The 19,107-nt window shown below is 34.9% G+C and overlaps 1 protein-coding gene and 1 pseudogene across 1 annotated transcript; one reads left to right on the top strand and one right to left on the bottom strand.

Moving 5' to 3' along the window:
• Nucleotides 1-1,512: 1,512 nt before the first annotated feature.
• On the bottom strand, nucleotides 1,513-2,224 carry LOC122594357 (annotated as a pseudogene).
• A 10,002-nt stretch (nucleotides 2,225-12,226) lies between these two features.
• Nucleotides 12,227-18,935, top strand: LOC122593417 (neutral ceramidase 1-like). The gene is made up of 10 exons (XM_043765827.1): nucleotides 12,227-12,339; nucleotides 13,467-13,860; nucleotides 14,356-14,564; nucleotides 14,666-14,992; nucleotides 15,802-16,066; nucleotides 16,496-16,766; nucleotides 17,040-17,165; nucleotides 17,693-17,756; nucleotides 18,002-18,147; nucleotides 18,251-18,935. The coding sequence occupies exons 2-10, from the start codon at nucleotides 13,526-13,528 to the stop codon at nucleotides 18,797-18,799; spliced, it is 2,292 nt and encodes a 763-aa protein (XP_043621762.1). The 5' UTR covers nucleotides 12,227-12,339; nucleotides 13,467-13,525; the 3' UTR covers nucleotides 18,800-18,935.
• Nucleotides 18,936-19,107: the final 172 nt, after the last annotated feature.

Below are 19,107 nucleotides of genomic sequence, written 5' to 3' on the forward strand. Positions count from 1 at the left end.
ACTAGTTAGAACAGGGGTTGTTATAATCACCACGGCAGTACGGCACCACCAAATAACCCAACCCATTAGTCTTTTCTTTTTGAACATTCGCTTTGAATCTGGCCCCTGTTCGCCCCAGCTAAACTAGCAGTCTGCAGGATCCATTTAGTTTTTTAAGCAGGTCAAAAGGAACCAATACAGCTATTTATAAAGAGTCATACCTGTTCATATTAGTGTCTATATATATAGTTATAGACTTATCACTTATAGTTGGAGACAAAACAGCTGGTTTGTTCTCTTTGTATTGAGAATACAAGATTGTTATTGTGTTTATAATTATTGTTTACATTCTGTTCAATTCATACACATTCTGTTGTTTTGTAATAATGAAGAACACACCAGAAAACTTACTGCTATCACAGCAATCTAACACAGATGGATAATGGATTCATGCATTCAAATGATGATTTCAAAGGGGCCAAGTTAGATACTGCAAATGAAATTTCAAACAGTGGGAGGGAAATTTCTAACGGTGTTATAGAACACAGGAGATTGATCTACATCTTTCGAGTCACTCATATCAAACTGGGGTGACAAAGAAATACGACACAACAAATCAAGAATCATGGGATTCGATCCGTGTGGGTGGGATTTGGGATAGCAGGCGACCTTTCATCATTGGATTTGAAGGGACGTTAGATCATAAAAGAAAATCACAGGAGGGTTGCGGTTAACAGAAATACAGTATCATTCACAAGGCAAAGAATTTTAGTCTACATATTGAAAGCTTTTCGAACCTTAACAAATCGAGCTTTAGTTCCTTATGTTCGAGCTTTTCAAACTTTTAACAAATCGAGCTTTAGTCTACATATTAAAAGCTTATTTATGCTCGAGTTTTTTTTTTATAAGCCGAGCTCGAAACTTAATAAGTCGTGCTGAAGCCTAGATACGACAAGCCTATGGAGCTATTGAACCAAAGCTCAAACCTACTCTCATTTTTTAAGCCCTAATCGCCATTTTGGTATATCAGATACTGATAAGTTACAGCATATTTATCATTTAAAAGAGATATCGTCTCAAACTCCCATGTTTTGAGTTTAGAGATATATCATCTCATGTTCTTAGGTAAATACTTGTTCTATCACAATTACTCTAAGCTTTTGTGCAAGATTACTGACAAAGTGAAAGTGGGAACAGAAATTGCATTTTGAAACGTGAAAAAATTCAAGTTACCTAAAGCTATAATTTTAAAGAAAAAAAAATAAACATCTACCAGTTGAAAAGAACACCCTTTTAAGCAACACCATCATATTCAACAAACAAAATTCATTCACCATAAACCACAAAAACAAGTAGTAATGGTTATAACCCGGAACAGAATTACACCCATAACCCTTTTAGCAAAAACTATTGCTTTCTTATAAAACTTTCACAAACTAACCTGCCTTCATCCCCCTAGTATATATTCCGATTGAATGGTAGTTGAGATTACAAACACTGACAAAACACATATACAACTAAAATAAAACCATAAAAATAGTAATAATAATAATGCTCCACTCCCATACCGAGATCCGACTTCAGTTGCTGCAGTTACGAGGCATACTTAACCCTCATACTCTCCATCTTCCTCGTACTCTCCCTCTTTGTCAGCTGTGGCACCTTGATACTGCTGATATTCTGTAACCAAATCATTCATGTTACTTTCAGCCTCAGTGAACTCCATCTCGTCCATTCCTTCACCAGTGTACCAATGCAAGAAAGCCTTCCTCCTGAACATAGTAGTGAACTGCTCACTCAAACGCCTGAACATCTCTTGGATGGAAGTCGAGTTACCAGTGAAAGTAGATTCTTCAGACCAGTTGGTGGAATATCACACACAGTCGATTTCACGTTGTTTGGGATCCACTCAACAAAGTAGGATGAGTTCTAGTTTTGGACATTCAGCATTTGTTCATCAACTTCCTTGGTGCTCATCTTTCCATGGTAGATGGCTGATGCAGTCAAGTATCGCCCATGTCTGGGATCAGCAGCACACATCATATTCTTGGCATCCCACATTTGTTGGGTGAGCTCTGGAACAGTGAGAGCATGCACGGTATTGCTGGGAACCACGTGAGGTCAATGGAGTAAAACAACCATGAAAAGGTGAAGACGCGGGAATGGAATCAGATTGACAGCAAGCTTTCTTAGATCAAAGTTCAGCTGTCCTGGAAACCTTAGGCAGCAAGTGACACCAGACATAGTTGCAATACCAAGGGGGTCTTTATAACTCCAACAGATTTCAGAATATTGGTATCTATATTAATATTCCCCTTTTAAACATCATTCTATTAATAATTGGAAAAAAATATATTACAGTTTGATGTATAACAGTTTAACTTTGCATCAGCAACGAATATACTACAAAATTTGCAAAAGCAAAATAACAATTTGACTTTTAACAATTAAATTACATCAACAATGAACTAAATTAGGGCAAAAACTAAAATAATTACTAGTAATAAATTAAAATCAAGAAACTGTATGATAGCGGGGGTGGGTTTGACTGGCCGGAAGATGGTAGCTAGCGGGAGGTCAGATGTGTGGAGAAGTGGCGGTGGGGTAATGATATAGCAGAGGTGGTGATGATGATGGGGGAGACAATTGTGGCGAATGTAAAAGTAGTTTCTTTAAAGATGATACTGTGGTTCTTTTAAGTGCAGAATGAATTATTTCATTAACTGTATATTAGATAGAGTATAGATTAAGGATAATAGCACTACTAAGTGGAAATATGAAGGATGCCAAAACCCCAACATAAATCCGCACTTAGATATCACACATACAATATGAGCTAAAACTCAAGTTTACGAGTTTTACATCCGAATTTTTATCATAAATAACAAATTAACATAATTTTTATAGTTTCATAATTTTTATAGCTGAGTTGGATAAGTGGTTGGAGCCCTTGCCTCTGGAGACAGAGGTCAAGGGTTCGATCCTCATGCCCAGCAATGCTGGAGGGCCTTTTCTACCTATGATAGAACATGGAAGCAGCCTCTCTACCTTTGGTAGGGGTAAGGTTGTCTACATCTCAACCTCCCCTATACACCGTATAAGACGGTATTGAAACTCAAAACCCGTGAAAGACGGTATTGAGAGTTACTTACTCGTTACATGAACTAATTAAAATATACAGGTTTCATTTTGATGTTTTCAGATTTGATCCACATCAGACATAAATTTATTTATTTTGATAAATCGATATATAACCATACATTACACAAGTACATAATTTTTATATGCCAAATAGATCATGCGTCACCATACATGCATACATTACATAAAAGGTTTAGTCACTGAATAACTAATGTACTTTTTTACATTTACATGGTTGCTCATTGAACTGGATTATTGATATGTATCACCTATATACTTTATAAATTTTTACATGATTACCCTTATTTAACTTGATGATATGATATAACTGGTTAAATATTATTTTAATATAAAATAATAATTTATTCATCTTATTCTTCTCTTCCCCAACTTAAAAGATCAAAAAAAAAAACAAAACAGTGGCCTACATTCAACCCGATCACTAACATTTTCTTAATCCTAACCCTAATTAATAATAATTATTAATTATTAATTATCAAATACAACTATGGCCTACGGTTATAGTTTTATGTCATTACTAAGTATTTTACCCGCACGATGTGCGGTTTTTTAAATAACTTAGGTAAAAGAAAACATAACGATAAAACATGAATCAATGTATAATAATGCATTAAAGTAAAAAAGTTGTAGTAGGACATGCATAAATCTCATGGGAAATATCATGATGTGAAAATAACGGATATGCAACAATGAAAAATATTATGGCACCATCGTACTTAACTCAACTACCACATTAATGTTTAAAAAATGATGTTCTTCCATTTAGGATATATTTTTCAGCCCAGTCAAAGATCGCAAAGATAGGGACAAAGTTAACACATATCTAAACATATAATATAATAGCAACCAAAAACATAACATAATATAATTAACTTAACAAATGCATGAATTATTATAAAAATATATAATTATGGTCGGAACAAAAAAATATCTTAAATCACGTCTAAACTCCAAACTTGCCCCCATGTTGGTTTGTTTGAAAAAAAGTAAAAAACTAAACGAAAACTTGTTGTTTGTTTGCCGTTGATGAACAAATTCTCAAAAGCAAAAAAATATTATCATTTAATTGGAAGAAAACATAAATTAACCCTTTGTGTTTATATTTCTTTTTGACATCACAAAATACAAAACTACAAACCGAATGATGAGATATAACATTTATATTAGGTTTACGTAAATCAATATATGATATAAATGATGTGAATTGTTTAGGATTGGAAACATATTTACCAAATTTATTTATTGAATCCGATGAATTATATTTTTTTTTAAATGTAGTCTATATAACTGTAATTTAATTTATATTATATTTAATCAAATAAATAAATTTAGTTTGGGAAGAAATAGAGGTTATAAGATAAATATTGTTATAAAAAGTGTGAAGATGACACATAAGATTAAAGCCTATGTGACAATGTTTTAAGATAGTTTTAGGTTTAAGAGGCCTTAAAATCATTCAGATTCATATCGTTTTAATAATTATATAGATATGTGTTCTCTTCGTATGGGTTTCCAAAAGATCGCATACACGGTCCTAAAACAAAAATCACCACCATCAATTGCAGCACCAGCCACCATACCCAGTTCTTCTAAAACAACCACCATTATCTCACCAATAATAACAACAATACCCACTTTCAAAGATTCGATCGGTGGTATGGTTCGTGGGTGACAAAAGGTGAATTCTTAATGATGATGATGAATAACAATGCCCACTTTCAAAAAATTTTATTTTTATTTTTATTTTGTAACAATCTGATTCTTTTATATGCTCTTAAAAAGTAATGTTATTTTTTTGTTTACAACTTTTAGATGTTTGGCTTGCTTTTTATACTTACTGGTTACGAACTTGTGTGTTGGATTTTATATTTCTACTTCAATGTTTTACCGGAATCTGAAGAGTCACCGGAAACTGGAAAAAATCACCGGAATCCGCTGGTGGTTTTGTAGTCGTCGGAATCTGCTTATGTACTAAATCTGGTGTAATCATTCTGTATATACATGAATACAAATAATGTGTAAATGATATATAAATAAATTGAATTCTGGATTCGATTTTGTGTTTTAGTTCTTAATCTTTCTAAAAATCTAATGTATTCAATGTTTGAATCTGGTGAATTAATGTATAAGCAGAAACTAATTAATTTTTTAAGATAAAAAGTGAGAAAATAATATTTAACCTGTTATAACAAGGGTCAAGTATATGGATAATACATAGCAATAATTCAGTTCAATGGACAATCATGTAAATGAGAATGAGAGAAAGTACATTAGTTATCCAGTGACTAAACCCTTACATAAATAACAAACTAACATAATCTCCACATACTAACTGATACGGAAATGACCAGATTCACTGAACTGGAGAAACCAAGTGAAATGGAGAAAGCCACTGAACTGATCATGCCATCTAAGCAAGCCATGTTGATTTTGCCGGCGGTGGCCCATTTCAGACAAGTATTTACTGACCCAGTCCAGTCGCCAGTCGTAACACTTCTCTAGTGGCATGTTTCCCCAGACGAAGCCAGTAGTGATTCACCAGTGAAGTTTACCACTGAAGCGCTCTAGTGACTAGCTCCAGTCTAGTCTCCAGATGGGTGCTCCAGATTTAAGTCTCAAGTGGAAGCTCTAGATTTTAGTTCCATCTTACAATAAAGTTTGTTTCAGTCACGTGTTTATGGGGTCCAATAAAGAAGGAATGATAGCTGTTGACAGGAAGAAGGAAGGAACGTATGACAACGTTAATCCTAACGGTTTGTGGGCCCATGTGCAGAAGGAATCTCTCTAGAAGCTTTGTCTGTCCATTTTCTATTGACTAATAAATTAGTGGCTCTCCTTTGCCCATTACAGCTTTTTGTTTATTTTATTATTATTTCGATAATTTCTAGGAAATAGTTTATGTGGCTATAAATAGAGGCTTTATTCCTCATTGTAAAGGCAGTTAATGTTGAATTAAATGAAAATTAATTGAGCAGCCTCTATTTCAAAAAAAAAAACTTCATTTACCTTTATAGATCTTTGATCTTGGTGGTTTGGAATGATCACTTTATCTATATTTGTGGTGGTTAGTCCTTTATCAAATATACTGGCGAGATCCAAAATTTTCGATTCCTTTATCTGTGTTTGTGGTGGCTTAGCCTTTATCAAACATAGTGGTACCGCTGGCTTGTCCTTTACGAATCTGGGTGTTGGATTCTTTATCCATCCTTTTATTTTGTTGTCTCGTTTGTTGTTTTGTTTCATAAAATCCAGAACATACCAAAAATAGTAATTTCCGTTCTTTGTTTAAGTTGTTTAGTTCTGCTGTGCTTAAAATTTGCGTGTTTTACGCATCACTAACGTCACCTTTTTTTCACAAAAATTAAATAAAATCTACATGTTTTATTATGATATATTTAGGTCTAACCTACAACTAATAATTAAAAACTTTTTTCTTATATGTTCGCGGGTCGTAACTTTTTTCTTATATAGATCAATACATATGTTGGATTTTACTAACCAAATAACATTAAATGGGGCGGGTGACCGATCCGGTTTGAGTGACAAATCAAAGTTTTTAGAAAAGCTTTTAATAAAACAAGTTTATTAAATCAGAGTGAGCGACAAAAGCGTGTTAATAAACTACTCGTATTAAACTATTTAATATCCCTTACTCAGAATCACGAAGCAATGCAATATAAGTAACTTAAATAAATACAAACTAACCTCATTGTGGTAGACAAGATCCCCCATGATGTGGAAGCTTCCGGAAACAAGATTCCAAGAGTAGAAACCCTCCGTAAGTGCGTATGCGAACACTGTCTTAACTAAGGATATGCTAGGCACCTTTAAGCTTACGACCGCAACCAACCGAAACCCTTACAATTCCACCTAGTGGAATTCGAACACTTCTACCTAGTAGAAGTCGAATTCTATAACCCTTAGGGTTATTGAATTCGACACACTCACAACAAAACGAAGAAACCTTTTTTCTAAAACTAATTAACTAAAACCCTAAATAATTAAACCTAATTTTTTTGGGCGGTTTTGTTGTTTTTGCTCTGTGAATGTCGAACCACACAAGGGAGAGAATCCCTTTGTGCATGTTTTTAAGGTTTCAAGAATGTCTCTGAATTAATGAGAGTTCTAAGGGTTTATAAAGGCATAGTTTCCTAGTTAGATTAGGAAATTAAAACCCTTATAATTCCCTACGGGAATTTCGATCCCCTGCCTCCCTTTCCTTATGGAATTTCGGCCATGAGGCCTTGGGGAAATGGACTGGACTTTTCATATATTAATTAATCCACAAATAATTAATTTGGACCATTAACTAACTAATTATGCAACCTGTTAACTCATTTAATTAATTAAATTACTTTTAATTAAAGTTATTTATCAATAAATTAAAACTAACTTTAATCGAATATTATAAATAACGGTTGTCGGTGTATCCGTTTATCTTCAATTAATTCACGTTAGTTTATAAACGTATAATTTAAATAAAACTATTAATTAAATGCATAAATGATCAAATATTATTCCGTAGCTTTATGGTTAAATATTATAGATATTCTATTGTGTATGACCCTACAAGCTCAAAGATCTGAAGACATATGGTTAGTCGGGTCTACTAAAGTCACACAATTTCAACAACATTATCATACATTATACAAGTATGATTCTATTGATGAAACCTTTTTGATATATTAGCAATTGTTTTATTATTAGCATTCATGCGGTAGATAATTTAGGCTAGGAATACCTGATAGTTAAGGAATTAGATAAAAGGCAAGTGCTTGAAGAACTTAGAGGGTGTTTGGTACATGTGAATGGAAAGGTGGGAAATGAAATGGAAATGTCTTCCCTTGTTTGTTTGACAATAAGAATGAAAATGCAATGTCAAAATTTGATTCTCTTTCCTCGTATTTGTTTCCACATAAAAAGTGGAGAAAGTAGTGGAATGGAAAGCTCCTTTAAACTCCTTTCCCCGTCTCACTCCTATGTATGAATCAAATAGCAACATAAATAAAAGGCTATGAATATTTATTGACATGTGAGATGCACATGACATCACAAAATTAAAATTATATCTGCAACCCTAACCTAACTTTCCTCTGCACCTTGTCCTTTTCAATTATTCATCAAGTTTTCAAATATGGGAAAACTATTTTGAAACACTAGCCACCTCCATATGATATCAAGTTTTTTAGACGATTTTAGGAATTAAAATCCCATCGATCTCTACGCCTTTGCTTTTCAATAATTTGTTATTGAGTTTAACTTTTTATGTTTTGTTCTCTTCGTCTTCCTCTGCTAATTTGTTATTGAGTATATACATATTCAAAAAACATATATACTTTGCTCAAAAATGGATCTGCCGACTACTATTTGTTTAATTACTTGTTTGATTATGTTGTTAATGATTGTGTGTGTTGATATAATGATTTTCTTGGCTAGATCTGAGCTTTGGTATATACATCTTGGCTTTGGTAAAGTGATTATGTTTTTTGCAGTTGTTTTCCTTTCTTTGTTTCTAACATAACCAAACACGAGAATTGATTTATTCCTAATTTTTGATATTTATTCTCTAGTTAAACCAAACAAAGGAAACATTCCACTTTTGCCCATTCCATTCTCTTTCCATTCTCTCATTCAATTCCATTCTTGACCATTCACATGAACCAAACACCCCCTTAGGTCCGTTTGATCATGGGTCGGTGATTGTATTGTAAAATGTTAAGGATTTATATTATCCCCCTATATATAAATAGAGGGGTGGTGCTTTCTATCTGATATCCCAAAAAACCCAAAAGACCTGTATAGTTGTATTCTTGAATAATAAAGTGAGATATAATTAGGCTATATATCTTGTTTCTTGTTCGACTTTCGTGTTTTCGTAAGTTTTGTTCGTGAGCGTAAGATTACATAGTTGTAAGGTTTTGAGGGTTTGTGTATAGTTTCTTGTTAGATTTATTTGTTTTTAAGGGTTCGTGAATAACCATAAGGTATACAAATACATCAAAGGTTATTTGCGTTTGCACACGAGTTTTATTCCCACAAGATTTCTAACAACTAGCCAGGTTCTAGGCTTGAGATAATAAACAAAGATTTTATGGCTGTCGGAAGCACGAAGTTTCAGATAGAGAAGTTTGATGGGAAAAATGCCTTTGGCCTGTGGAACGTGAAGATATATGCATCGCTTGTTCAACAAGGTATCGCAGGTGGCCTTGAGGGTACGTGAAGCAAAGTTACCGGCGGGTTTAATGGATGGAGAGAAGTTAGATATGCTTAAAAAATCTAATAGCAATATTATTCAATGTCTTGGTGATCAGGTTCTCAGAGAAATCACAAAGGATACATCAGCAGCAGGTGTGTGGGAGAAGTTAAAGAGCTTTTGCATGACAAAGTCTCCTGCAAACAAGTTGTAGCGGAAGAAAAGGTTGTATACATGTTATATGAGCTCGGGTAAAAAGTTGAGTGATCAAAGAGACGAGAGTTGATGCTATACTTAGAGAATGTTGAGATTGATGAAGGGGATCAGACTCTTAGACTCTTATTCTGCTACCATCTTTGCCTCAATCCTATGACCACTTTGTTGACACGTTGTTATATGGGCGTAAGGAGTTATCCATGGAGGATGTTTTTGCAACTTTGAATTCAAGGGAACTAACAAGAGAACAGACTTCAAGGAGGACAATGAAGAAGAATTGGTTGCTTAGGGCAAGGTGGAGCATCAAAATATGTATCAATCTGGAAGCAACTCTGGGTCTAAAGTAAGAGATTTTGTTAGAAAATGTTACATTTGTTGTCACTCAAAAGGTCACCTAAAGTGTCTGCAAAGGAAGAAGAAAAAGTCAGATGGTGCTAAAAAAAAGACCAAGATTATGATGAGGATGAGGGAGTGGAGATCTTAATGGTTGTGGAAGGTGACACGAAAGTTGAATGGATTATGGATTTAGGGGGTCGTATCACATGACACGATGGAGAAACTTTATTTGACTTTGAAGAGTCTTAGACAGTTGGGTTGGGTGATAACAAACCAACCGCAGTCATGGGGATGAGATGAGTGGTGATGCATAGGGGTGACTCTGGGAAGGATTGGACATACTGTAAGGATGTTAGACCACACGTTTTTTGGCGTTGAAGGGTCGCAGGTGGTGCTGACCGGAACATTAGAGAAAAACAATGTGTATACATTGGATGGGAAAGCATTAGCATTTGGTGTACAAGTGATTGAATAAAACTTCAAGATGTTTGTGGTAACAAATGTGTTCAGCTTGAGGTGGAGCTACCGAGGTTGGTCATGAGTCGAAGAATGATCAGGAAGGAAGGTAGGGTTATGCATAAAGCATATCAAGGTCACCGCGGTCAACTTGTTTTGAATAAACGTGGGAATCAAGTGGTGATGTTTACAAAGTTAAAAACAAGTGTTGATGTAGCTGCTTGTGTTGTTCAAAGCACAGATCCGAAAGATGTGCATCGGGTAAGAGCTTATAAGGTTAAGCACAAAGAAAAGGCTACTAGTAATAGAGCTTGTGAACACTTGATTGGGAGTAAATGGGTATACAAGGGCCAACACTTGGAGATAAACATTAATGGGAAACAATCAAGGAGAGCTAAACTTGTGAATGGAAATGTACACTTTGATAAAAGGTGAATGAATTTGATAGAGTGAATGAAAAAAAAGTTGATCCAGATGAAAAAGGGGTAGATATTATGGTAAAGGGGTGCCTGATCTAGAGAGTGTTGAAGATAGTGTTGTTGGGTGCTTGATAGAGAAGATGCCAAGGTCTAAGTTCTCACATTTTACAAAAACGCGTGGTATTGGAGTCAACTAAATTATGGAGATCTCTTATATAAATAAAACAAGATTTATTTGACATCATTATTTTCAAAAATATGCTTATTTGTTACTATTAGATTTTTTTTATACTAATTATTTTTTATTTAATGTCTTGATTTATGACATCATCTTTATTAAAATTTATACCATTTTCTAATTGATTTATGCTTTTATAGCTTAAGTCTCATGTAAATTAAAATATACGAGTAATTATAATTTATGATGTCAATTTTAGTTTTGTTAACTAATTATATTTATTTGTAACATAAGATATACTATTTTGAAGTTATGAGTAATATGTTTATGGTTGTTGTTTACACACACTAAGTATACCTAAAAATGTTTTACTTAACTATAAAATAGATATTTAGGAGTAGGCTCAATCAACTTCATCGCAAATTCAATTGCAAAAATATGTTTTTACAAAAACTTTTATTATGCCCGGGTTAATTAGCTAGTTTGCTAATAAGGTGGAGATTGTTTAATATATTAGCAATTACTACTATTAGTATTTCTCTTGTATGTAATTTAGTCAAGCAATACTTGGTAGTCAAGGAATTAGATAAAAGGAAAGTGCTTGAAGTATAATGGCTCGGTGATTGTACCCCTTCTATATAAATAGAGGGGTGGTGCTTTCATATATCCCAAAAAACCCAAACAACTTATATTTTTGAATAATAAAGTGATATATATTTCAGCCTTTAGTTTCGTGTTCGACTTTTGTATTTTCATAAGTTTTGTTCGGGAGTTTCTTATAACTAGTACGGAGTACATAGTTTTAAGGTTTGTGAGGGTTTGTGACTTTGTGTGTAGTTTCTTGTTTGATTTATATCTGCTTTTTAAGGGTTAGTTAATAGACAAATACAAGAAGGATTATCCGGGTTTGCACACGGGTTTAATTTTTACAAGATGTCCAACAAAACCGAAGCTCAAAACTCAAAAGTTTAATTAAAAGCTATGAAAGAAATCATACACGTATCATATGCATCATCATCATCATCTAAAATCTAAAATAAAATACTTTCCTTAATAAAAGATAAAATTAACGTTAATTAACATATCCACACATCTCACGTTTGAACACAAAAGTAAACCATTAGAAAACACACGTCATATGAATCAAAATGTGGATTCATAATTTAATGCTATCACAAGGCCGACACCCACTACACTCCAATTTAGTTGTAGCAGTATAAACAATATTGCTTTCCCCACTCTTCGCTTCTCCGTCACTCCATATATATATATATATATAAATATACATACATATATTTACACCCATCCCCATTCCATATTTACACACACATTTTTCACACACATAGTGTTTTAATGGAGTTGATAGACATTACCCAGAACTGAATTTGCCAAGATTTCAGGTTTGGATCATAACCCATATTTCTGATTTTCCATTTACTCCTTGTTTTCAGGCCCCTTATATATATATATATGATATTGAAAGATAGTTGTAACTTAGATATATTATAGAATTGGGTTTTAGTCCTATTATGGAGAAATGTATATATGTATGATATATAAAACTGATGATCATATATGAATGTAAAGTAAAATTATAAAATAAATAAATAATTTTGGTTGAGTGTTTATGTTGCTATGTGTTGTGCAAAGTTTGCTAGTACAGTTAATAAAATTATTGGGCACATCATTTAGTTAAAATGAATTGATTGCTTGATGGAAACATGTATTAATTGAGTGTTGGACATAACACTTATGTGATTGTCATTTTCTTGACTAATAATTAATTAATACATATAGATTTAGGGAATCAGACAATTACATTTACTCCTACTTTAACCATATGAATATATGATTATTCTTTGATGTGTCTCTGTGTGTTTGTCTGTTGGGTCGGATGGGAGTGGGCCCGTGGGCAGAAATGCTTTATCTTATTGTTTTGTACTCATAATTTAAACATGCCTTTAGTATAAGCAACATCAAGTTGACAAGTTAGTGTTGTTATGTAAAGCTAACCGGGATACTGCCCATGATGCGGTGGTGACTGATAAGTTTAGGTAAAAAAAAAATTCTTCTCCGGCTAGTTGCAGAGGTGGCAATCAGTGGTGGTAGGGCAAGAGAGGGGCTATTTGTCACTTCTTTTTTATTAGGTTGGGAAATTGGGGTTTGTGGCATTTTTTTTCATTGGCTTTACTTAATATTAAAACTTGGTGAGGGTTTTGGTATATATACTACTCCGTAGTAGGGAAGTGATAACCCTACAACACCTTTTTGCCATACACAACAATACATGTTTTATACAGTAAAATATGTATATTCTTACACTATTGCTATTAAGTATTGTGGAGATAATATGTATATTCTTACACTATTGCTATTAAGTATTGTGGAGATATCACTTTCTATAATAGTATAGCATAGATATAGAAGATATGGATCATAGATGTATGTCAGATTGAGATTAATTTATGCATTATCTGTATTTTTTAATTAATTTTTACGAACGTTGCTCCTGTGTTGTCATCTTCAGTCATAAAGGAAATACATTGAGAGTCTTAAATTCTACCGGCCGTAGTTGGTGGGATTGTCATGGAGTTCTTGCTTGCTCTTATCAAGAGACGACATTCTGTTGCATGGTTTTGGGTGTTGTTGCTAGTTTTTGCCTATAACGGGAAAGAGACCATATCAGCTTCCAATTACTTAGTTGGGCTTGGAAGCTATGACATCACAGGGCCGGCATCTGATGTCAACATGATGGGATATGCCAACTCAGGTCAGACTGCATCTGGCATTCACTTCCGGTTGAGGTCTCGTGCATTTATAGTAGCAGAGCCACAAGGAAATCGTGTGGTGTTTGTAAATCTGGATGCTTGCATGGGTTCACAACTTGTAACAATTAAAGTCCTCGAGAGGTTGAAGGCAAGGTACTTTCTTCATTAGCTATCAGTACTACAAGTAGATTATATTAGACGAGCCACACGACATTTATTCATTATGTTTTTTGGAGTAATAAAATATATACACCATACATAATTTGTGTACTTGTCAGTAATCTTTGATATCCTTCAATTCTATAAACAGATATATAATATGTTTGAGTATGTTCTAATGACATGTCTCAATAAACATTCTCCCGCTTCTGATTATTTCATAATATAGAGTTCCTCGAATAAGCTTAGATATACAGCTGATTACCTGATCTCTTTTTTGTTAAATAACATATAATCACTTTTATAACACACATCTACCAAATGCCTCATGTACTTCAGGCGAATGGCATGTATGAACATTGGGTAACTGAATGTTAATGACGATATATACACACTAAAAAAATTTAGTTTGCCGCAATGGGGGTTTGGCATGTTGGCGAACCAGGTATAGCCTTTTAAAGTACGGCTAAAGTGTCTTTTACTTTCTAGGTATGGAGATTTATATACAGAAAAAAACGTTGCCATAAGTGGTATACATACCCACGCTGGCCCTGGGGGTTACCTACAGTATGTGGTATATATTGTTACATCTCTGGGATTCGTACGGCAATCATTTGATGCATTAGTCGATGGCATTGAGCAAAGCATTGTGCTTGCTCATGACAACCTTCGCCCTGGGTCAGTATATGTGAGTAAAGGTAAAATTGTGTTATATATATATATATATATATTTTTTTTTTTTCTACTTTTTAAATAAGTTTTTGGACCTTTTCTAATAACTTGGTTTTACAACTTGTAGGAGAGATCTTAGACGCTGGTGTTAATCGCAGTCCTAGCGCTTATCTTAATAATCCCGCAACAGAACGATCAAAATACAAGTATGACGTGGATAAAGAAATGACGCTCTTGAAGTTTGTAGATGATCAATGGGGTCCAGTGGGTAGCTTTAACTGGTTTGCTACTCATGGAACATCAATGAGTCGTACAAATGAGTTGATCAGTGGGGACAATAAAGGAACTGCAGCACGCCTCATGGAGGATTGGTTTAATCAGAAAAGTGCTGCAAGAATTGTTAATGAAAATCCACGCAGAGTCTCCAACATTGTTCAGGGTACTCAAGGAAACCGTAAGTTTACTAAACCCTCCAAAGAGTAGTTCCAATGAATTGATGAAATTCTAGCACTCTAGGTATAGAGCTGACCAATGTGGCAATAGCCCAGTGGAACCCATCACCCATGATGCTTAGGGGCCACAGGGGAAGTCTTAAATGACGAGGGTTCGATCCTTGGGGATGCCCATATCCTGTGGGAATTAAGTGGAGGTGTTTCACCGGCACCCAAAGCCTTACGGGATGGTATAGGTGGGTATCAAAGTTAAGGGATACCGGGGGCAGGGTCCCTTCCTTCAACCCCTTTAGGTATAGAGCTAGCAAAATGGGCGAGTCAGCACATGCTGGGTCATGGGTCAATGGGTTATTTTTGTATGGGATGAATTGAGTCAGGTTAACCTAAATTGTTTTTTGTCCAACTTTTGAAAGAATTTAAATTTGTGAAATATGGCTAAAAATGTTATATTATATTAATAATAATTTGATATTGAAGTTAAAATGATGCAAGTGGTTATACCATTTTATGCAGTAGTATGCACTTTGGCTGACTTTTGACCGTTTCCTCTTGAAGCTATTTTTTTTACTGGTTTGGCCCGTTAGAGATAAAATTCAACTACGTAACCAGATTTGATCCATTCATTAGTAAATTGATCGAGATCGGCATCTTTGGTTGAGTTGTATTCCTTTTGAATTTGGTATTGACCTTCCCTTGACATTCACTGCATGCAAATGCAATGATTAACCAGAAACCATGTTTTAAAGTATAGATGAATGATTTTGTTGCATTATTCGTGCCATGCTTAGTACTAGTGGCATTTTTTATGCAGACCATGAGCTGCTGGAACTTGCTGCTTCTTTCCAGTCTACTTCTGGCAAACATGTAACCAGATATTCGAGCATAGCAAGACGGGTTAGGAGTGCTCTTAGGTCTGCAGATAGGCCCAGATTTGTATCTGCATTTTGTCAATCCAATTGTGGAGACGTGAGCCCAAATGTTTTGGGGGCATTCTGCACAGATACCGGGCTACCCTGCGACTTTAATCATAGTACTTGTGGCGGGAAGAATGAGTTATGTTATGGCCGTGGACCAGGGTTCGTATTCTTCAAGTTTATACATTATAAATGTAAGGGTGGCAAGGCAGGAGGGTTGGGTGGCCCAGTTACATGTCAAAATGGGTTTGGTACGGGTGGATGCACTGTACTTATTGCCCAATAGTTTTATACATAGTTGTAAATACAGTTACAAAGGCCATTACGATAATGAATAAACTTGTTGAATAAAATGAATTAAAGTCAGCTATCCGTTTTCAACACATTTTGGGTGACTTCGACCCATTCCTTTTTTAGCTAAACCTTTTGATTTGTACATACAACCTGTCAAAAATAAAATGTGATCCCACATATATATAAGTAAATTGGTCAAAAAATCTATCAGCCCTAGTTATAAACTTTTAATAGTTCTGTTTGATATGCTATTGCTGAGGTTTGGCTTAATACTAATTCAAATATATTCTTGAACAGCTACCCGGACGAATTTGAAAGCACTCGAATTATTGGAGAAAGACAATTCAAAAAAGCTTCTGAACTTTTTAACAGTGCTGCTGAGAAAGTGAACGGCAAGATTGATTTTCGTCACACGTATTTGGACTTCTCACAGCTTGAGGTGACCCTTCTAAAACAAGGAGGAGGAAGTGAGACTGTTAAAACGTGTCCCGCTGCAATGGGATTTGCATTTGCTGCTGGTACAACTGATGGACCCGGGGCATTTGACTTTACGCAAGGAGACAACACTGTAAGTTATAAATCATGATATACTCCTGTGTAGTGGTGAAAGTTTCAACCCATTTACTTAACACAGATATTCTTTACTGTACATATTTAAAATGGACAAGAAGATGTTTAAGTCAACCCAGGTTGTTTTGACCTGTAATAGAAGTCACATGTTTCGACTCGTTATTTGCCTGGTCTTGCCCTCCCATTGTGCCACCGTTGTGGGTCTAGTGTTCTATATTAGCTGTTATATTTTTATATTCTTACGTTCCTTCTTATGTTGCCTCACCATCAGGGGAATCCATTTTGGAAGCTAGTACGGAACGTGCTCAAAACCCCGGGTAAAGAGCAAAAGGAGTGTCAACAGCCAAAGCCTATCCTGCTTGATACCGGGGAAATGAAGCAACCATATGACTGGGCGGTGAGTGGATTTTCTCGACTTTCTTTTAGCTGATAGGACTTCATTGGAACAAATGTGATTGTCCTATCAAACAGAAAAGAAGTAAATATGTTGCATCAATGTCTTCGTTGCACTCCCCGACTCCATTAAAAATTATAACAGTTTTATAGTTTTGGAATGTCCATTATAAAAGAGCAGAAAACAACTAACTCAGCCAAAAGGCATGCATATTCTTTTAACGTGATCATGTTACATCACGTTAAATAAAATTGAATGTTTCTCTGTAGTTTGTTTTGGCTTCTTGGTTTTCATGTCTGTTTAGTTCAATTAGTTGGTATGAATTCCGCGTCAGTTTAACTAGGCCATGGTTAATTCGAGTCAATCTAAATCGAAAATAAACTAAAGTTGAGCAATTCCTTAAGTAGTATGACTACATTTTTCCAAGTTTTTTGTGATCCATTAGTGTGTTGCACTTGTTAATTCTTATGCTGTGATACATCTCATAAATATTGATCAAATAACCATCTTTTCTTCATTCTGCTTCACAGCCATCAATATTGCCAGTTCAGATACTAAAGATAGGTCAGATAGTGATTCTCAGTGTACCTGGAGGTATGTTTTGACCTTCACATATTTGGGTCTTATTTGTGTGATGCCACAAGGTTCTATTTGACCTGTTGTGGCAAGATATGTTAAGATGACTACCTCACATATAATGAAGTAATTATGCAACCTAAACTCTTGTATATTCTTTTTTACTCTTTTTCTTTTTCCACTTCCTTCATGCCAATGAATCATCTAACTCTATATGTTGTAGCTTTTGCATGTATATTGATACGATGATTCATAATTGACAGAATTCACAACTATGGCTGGGAGGCGTCTACGTGATGCTGTTAGCGCCGTTTTCAAAGAAAAAGTCCATGTTGTGATAGCCGGTCTAACTAATACGTACTCTCAGTATATTACTACCATTGAGGAGTATGAGATGCAAAGATATGAGGTAAGCTGGTTGATTTTTTTCTTTTTCCAACAAATGGATGAAGATTACTGCTACTCTTGAGCCTTGCTAAATGCCCATACTGCTTAAATTGATGTTTATTCAGGGAGCTTCAACTCTTTACGGACCACATACTCTCAGTGCCTACATACAAGAATTCACCAAGCTTGCAACAGCCATTGTCACCGGAAAGCCCGTTGAAGCGGGCCCACAACCACCAGATCTACTAAACAAGCAGATAAGCTTGCTACCAGGTGTGGTGGTGGACTCCACCCCACTTGGAGTCAAGTTTGGAGATGTCAAAACTGACATCCCCAAAAGTTCCACCTTTAAAAAAGGCGACACAGTGACCGTTGTCTTCTGGTCAGCATGCCCCAGGAACGATCTCATGACTGAAGGTACTTTTGCTCTTGTGGAGTTGCTTCAAGGGCAAGACACATGGGTCCCAGCATACGATGATGATGATATTTGTCTTCGGTTTAAGTGGTCAAGGCCCTCTAAACTCAGTGCTCAGAGTCATGCTACTATTGAATGGCGAATTCCACAATCAACTGTGCCTGGGGTTTATAGAGTGAGTCATTTTGGTGCATCCAAGAATCTACTTGGATCAATTAGTCATTTTAGTGGCTCATCGAATGCTTTTGTTGTCAAATGATTTCTGCACGGACTAGTTGATGATTAAAAGTTATTGAATAAATTCATTGTACACGAGATTAGTATCATGTAATTTATTGGTTATACAATCGCTACACTAAAATATATAGAAAAGATTTTCCCTTTTTATATCCAAATTAACTGTATATGCAAAAAGAGGTTGATGATATTCATGGTCTTTGTTACATATCTATTCTCATTATGTATAATCCTGGATGTTGGCCTTTTTAATTCTCATTATAAAGTGAAAATGAGCCGTCTGGTTCAAAGATTGTAATATTGATGGTAAGAAATTTGAAATTTCTATAA

Source organism: Erigeron canadensis, chromosome 3 (genome assembly GCF_010389155.1).
Source record: "Erigeron canadensis isolate Cc75 chromosome 3, C_canadensis_v1, whole genome shotgun sequence".
Taxonomy (NCBI): Eukaryota; Viridiplantae; Streptophyta; class Magnoliopsida; order Asterales; family Asteraceae; genus Erigeron; species Erigeron canadensis.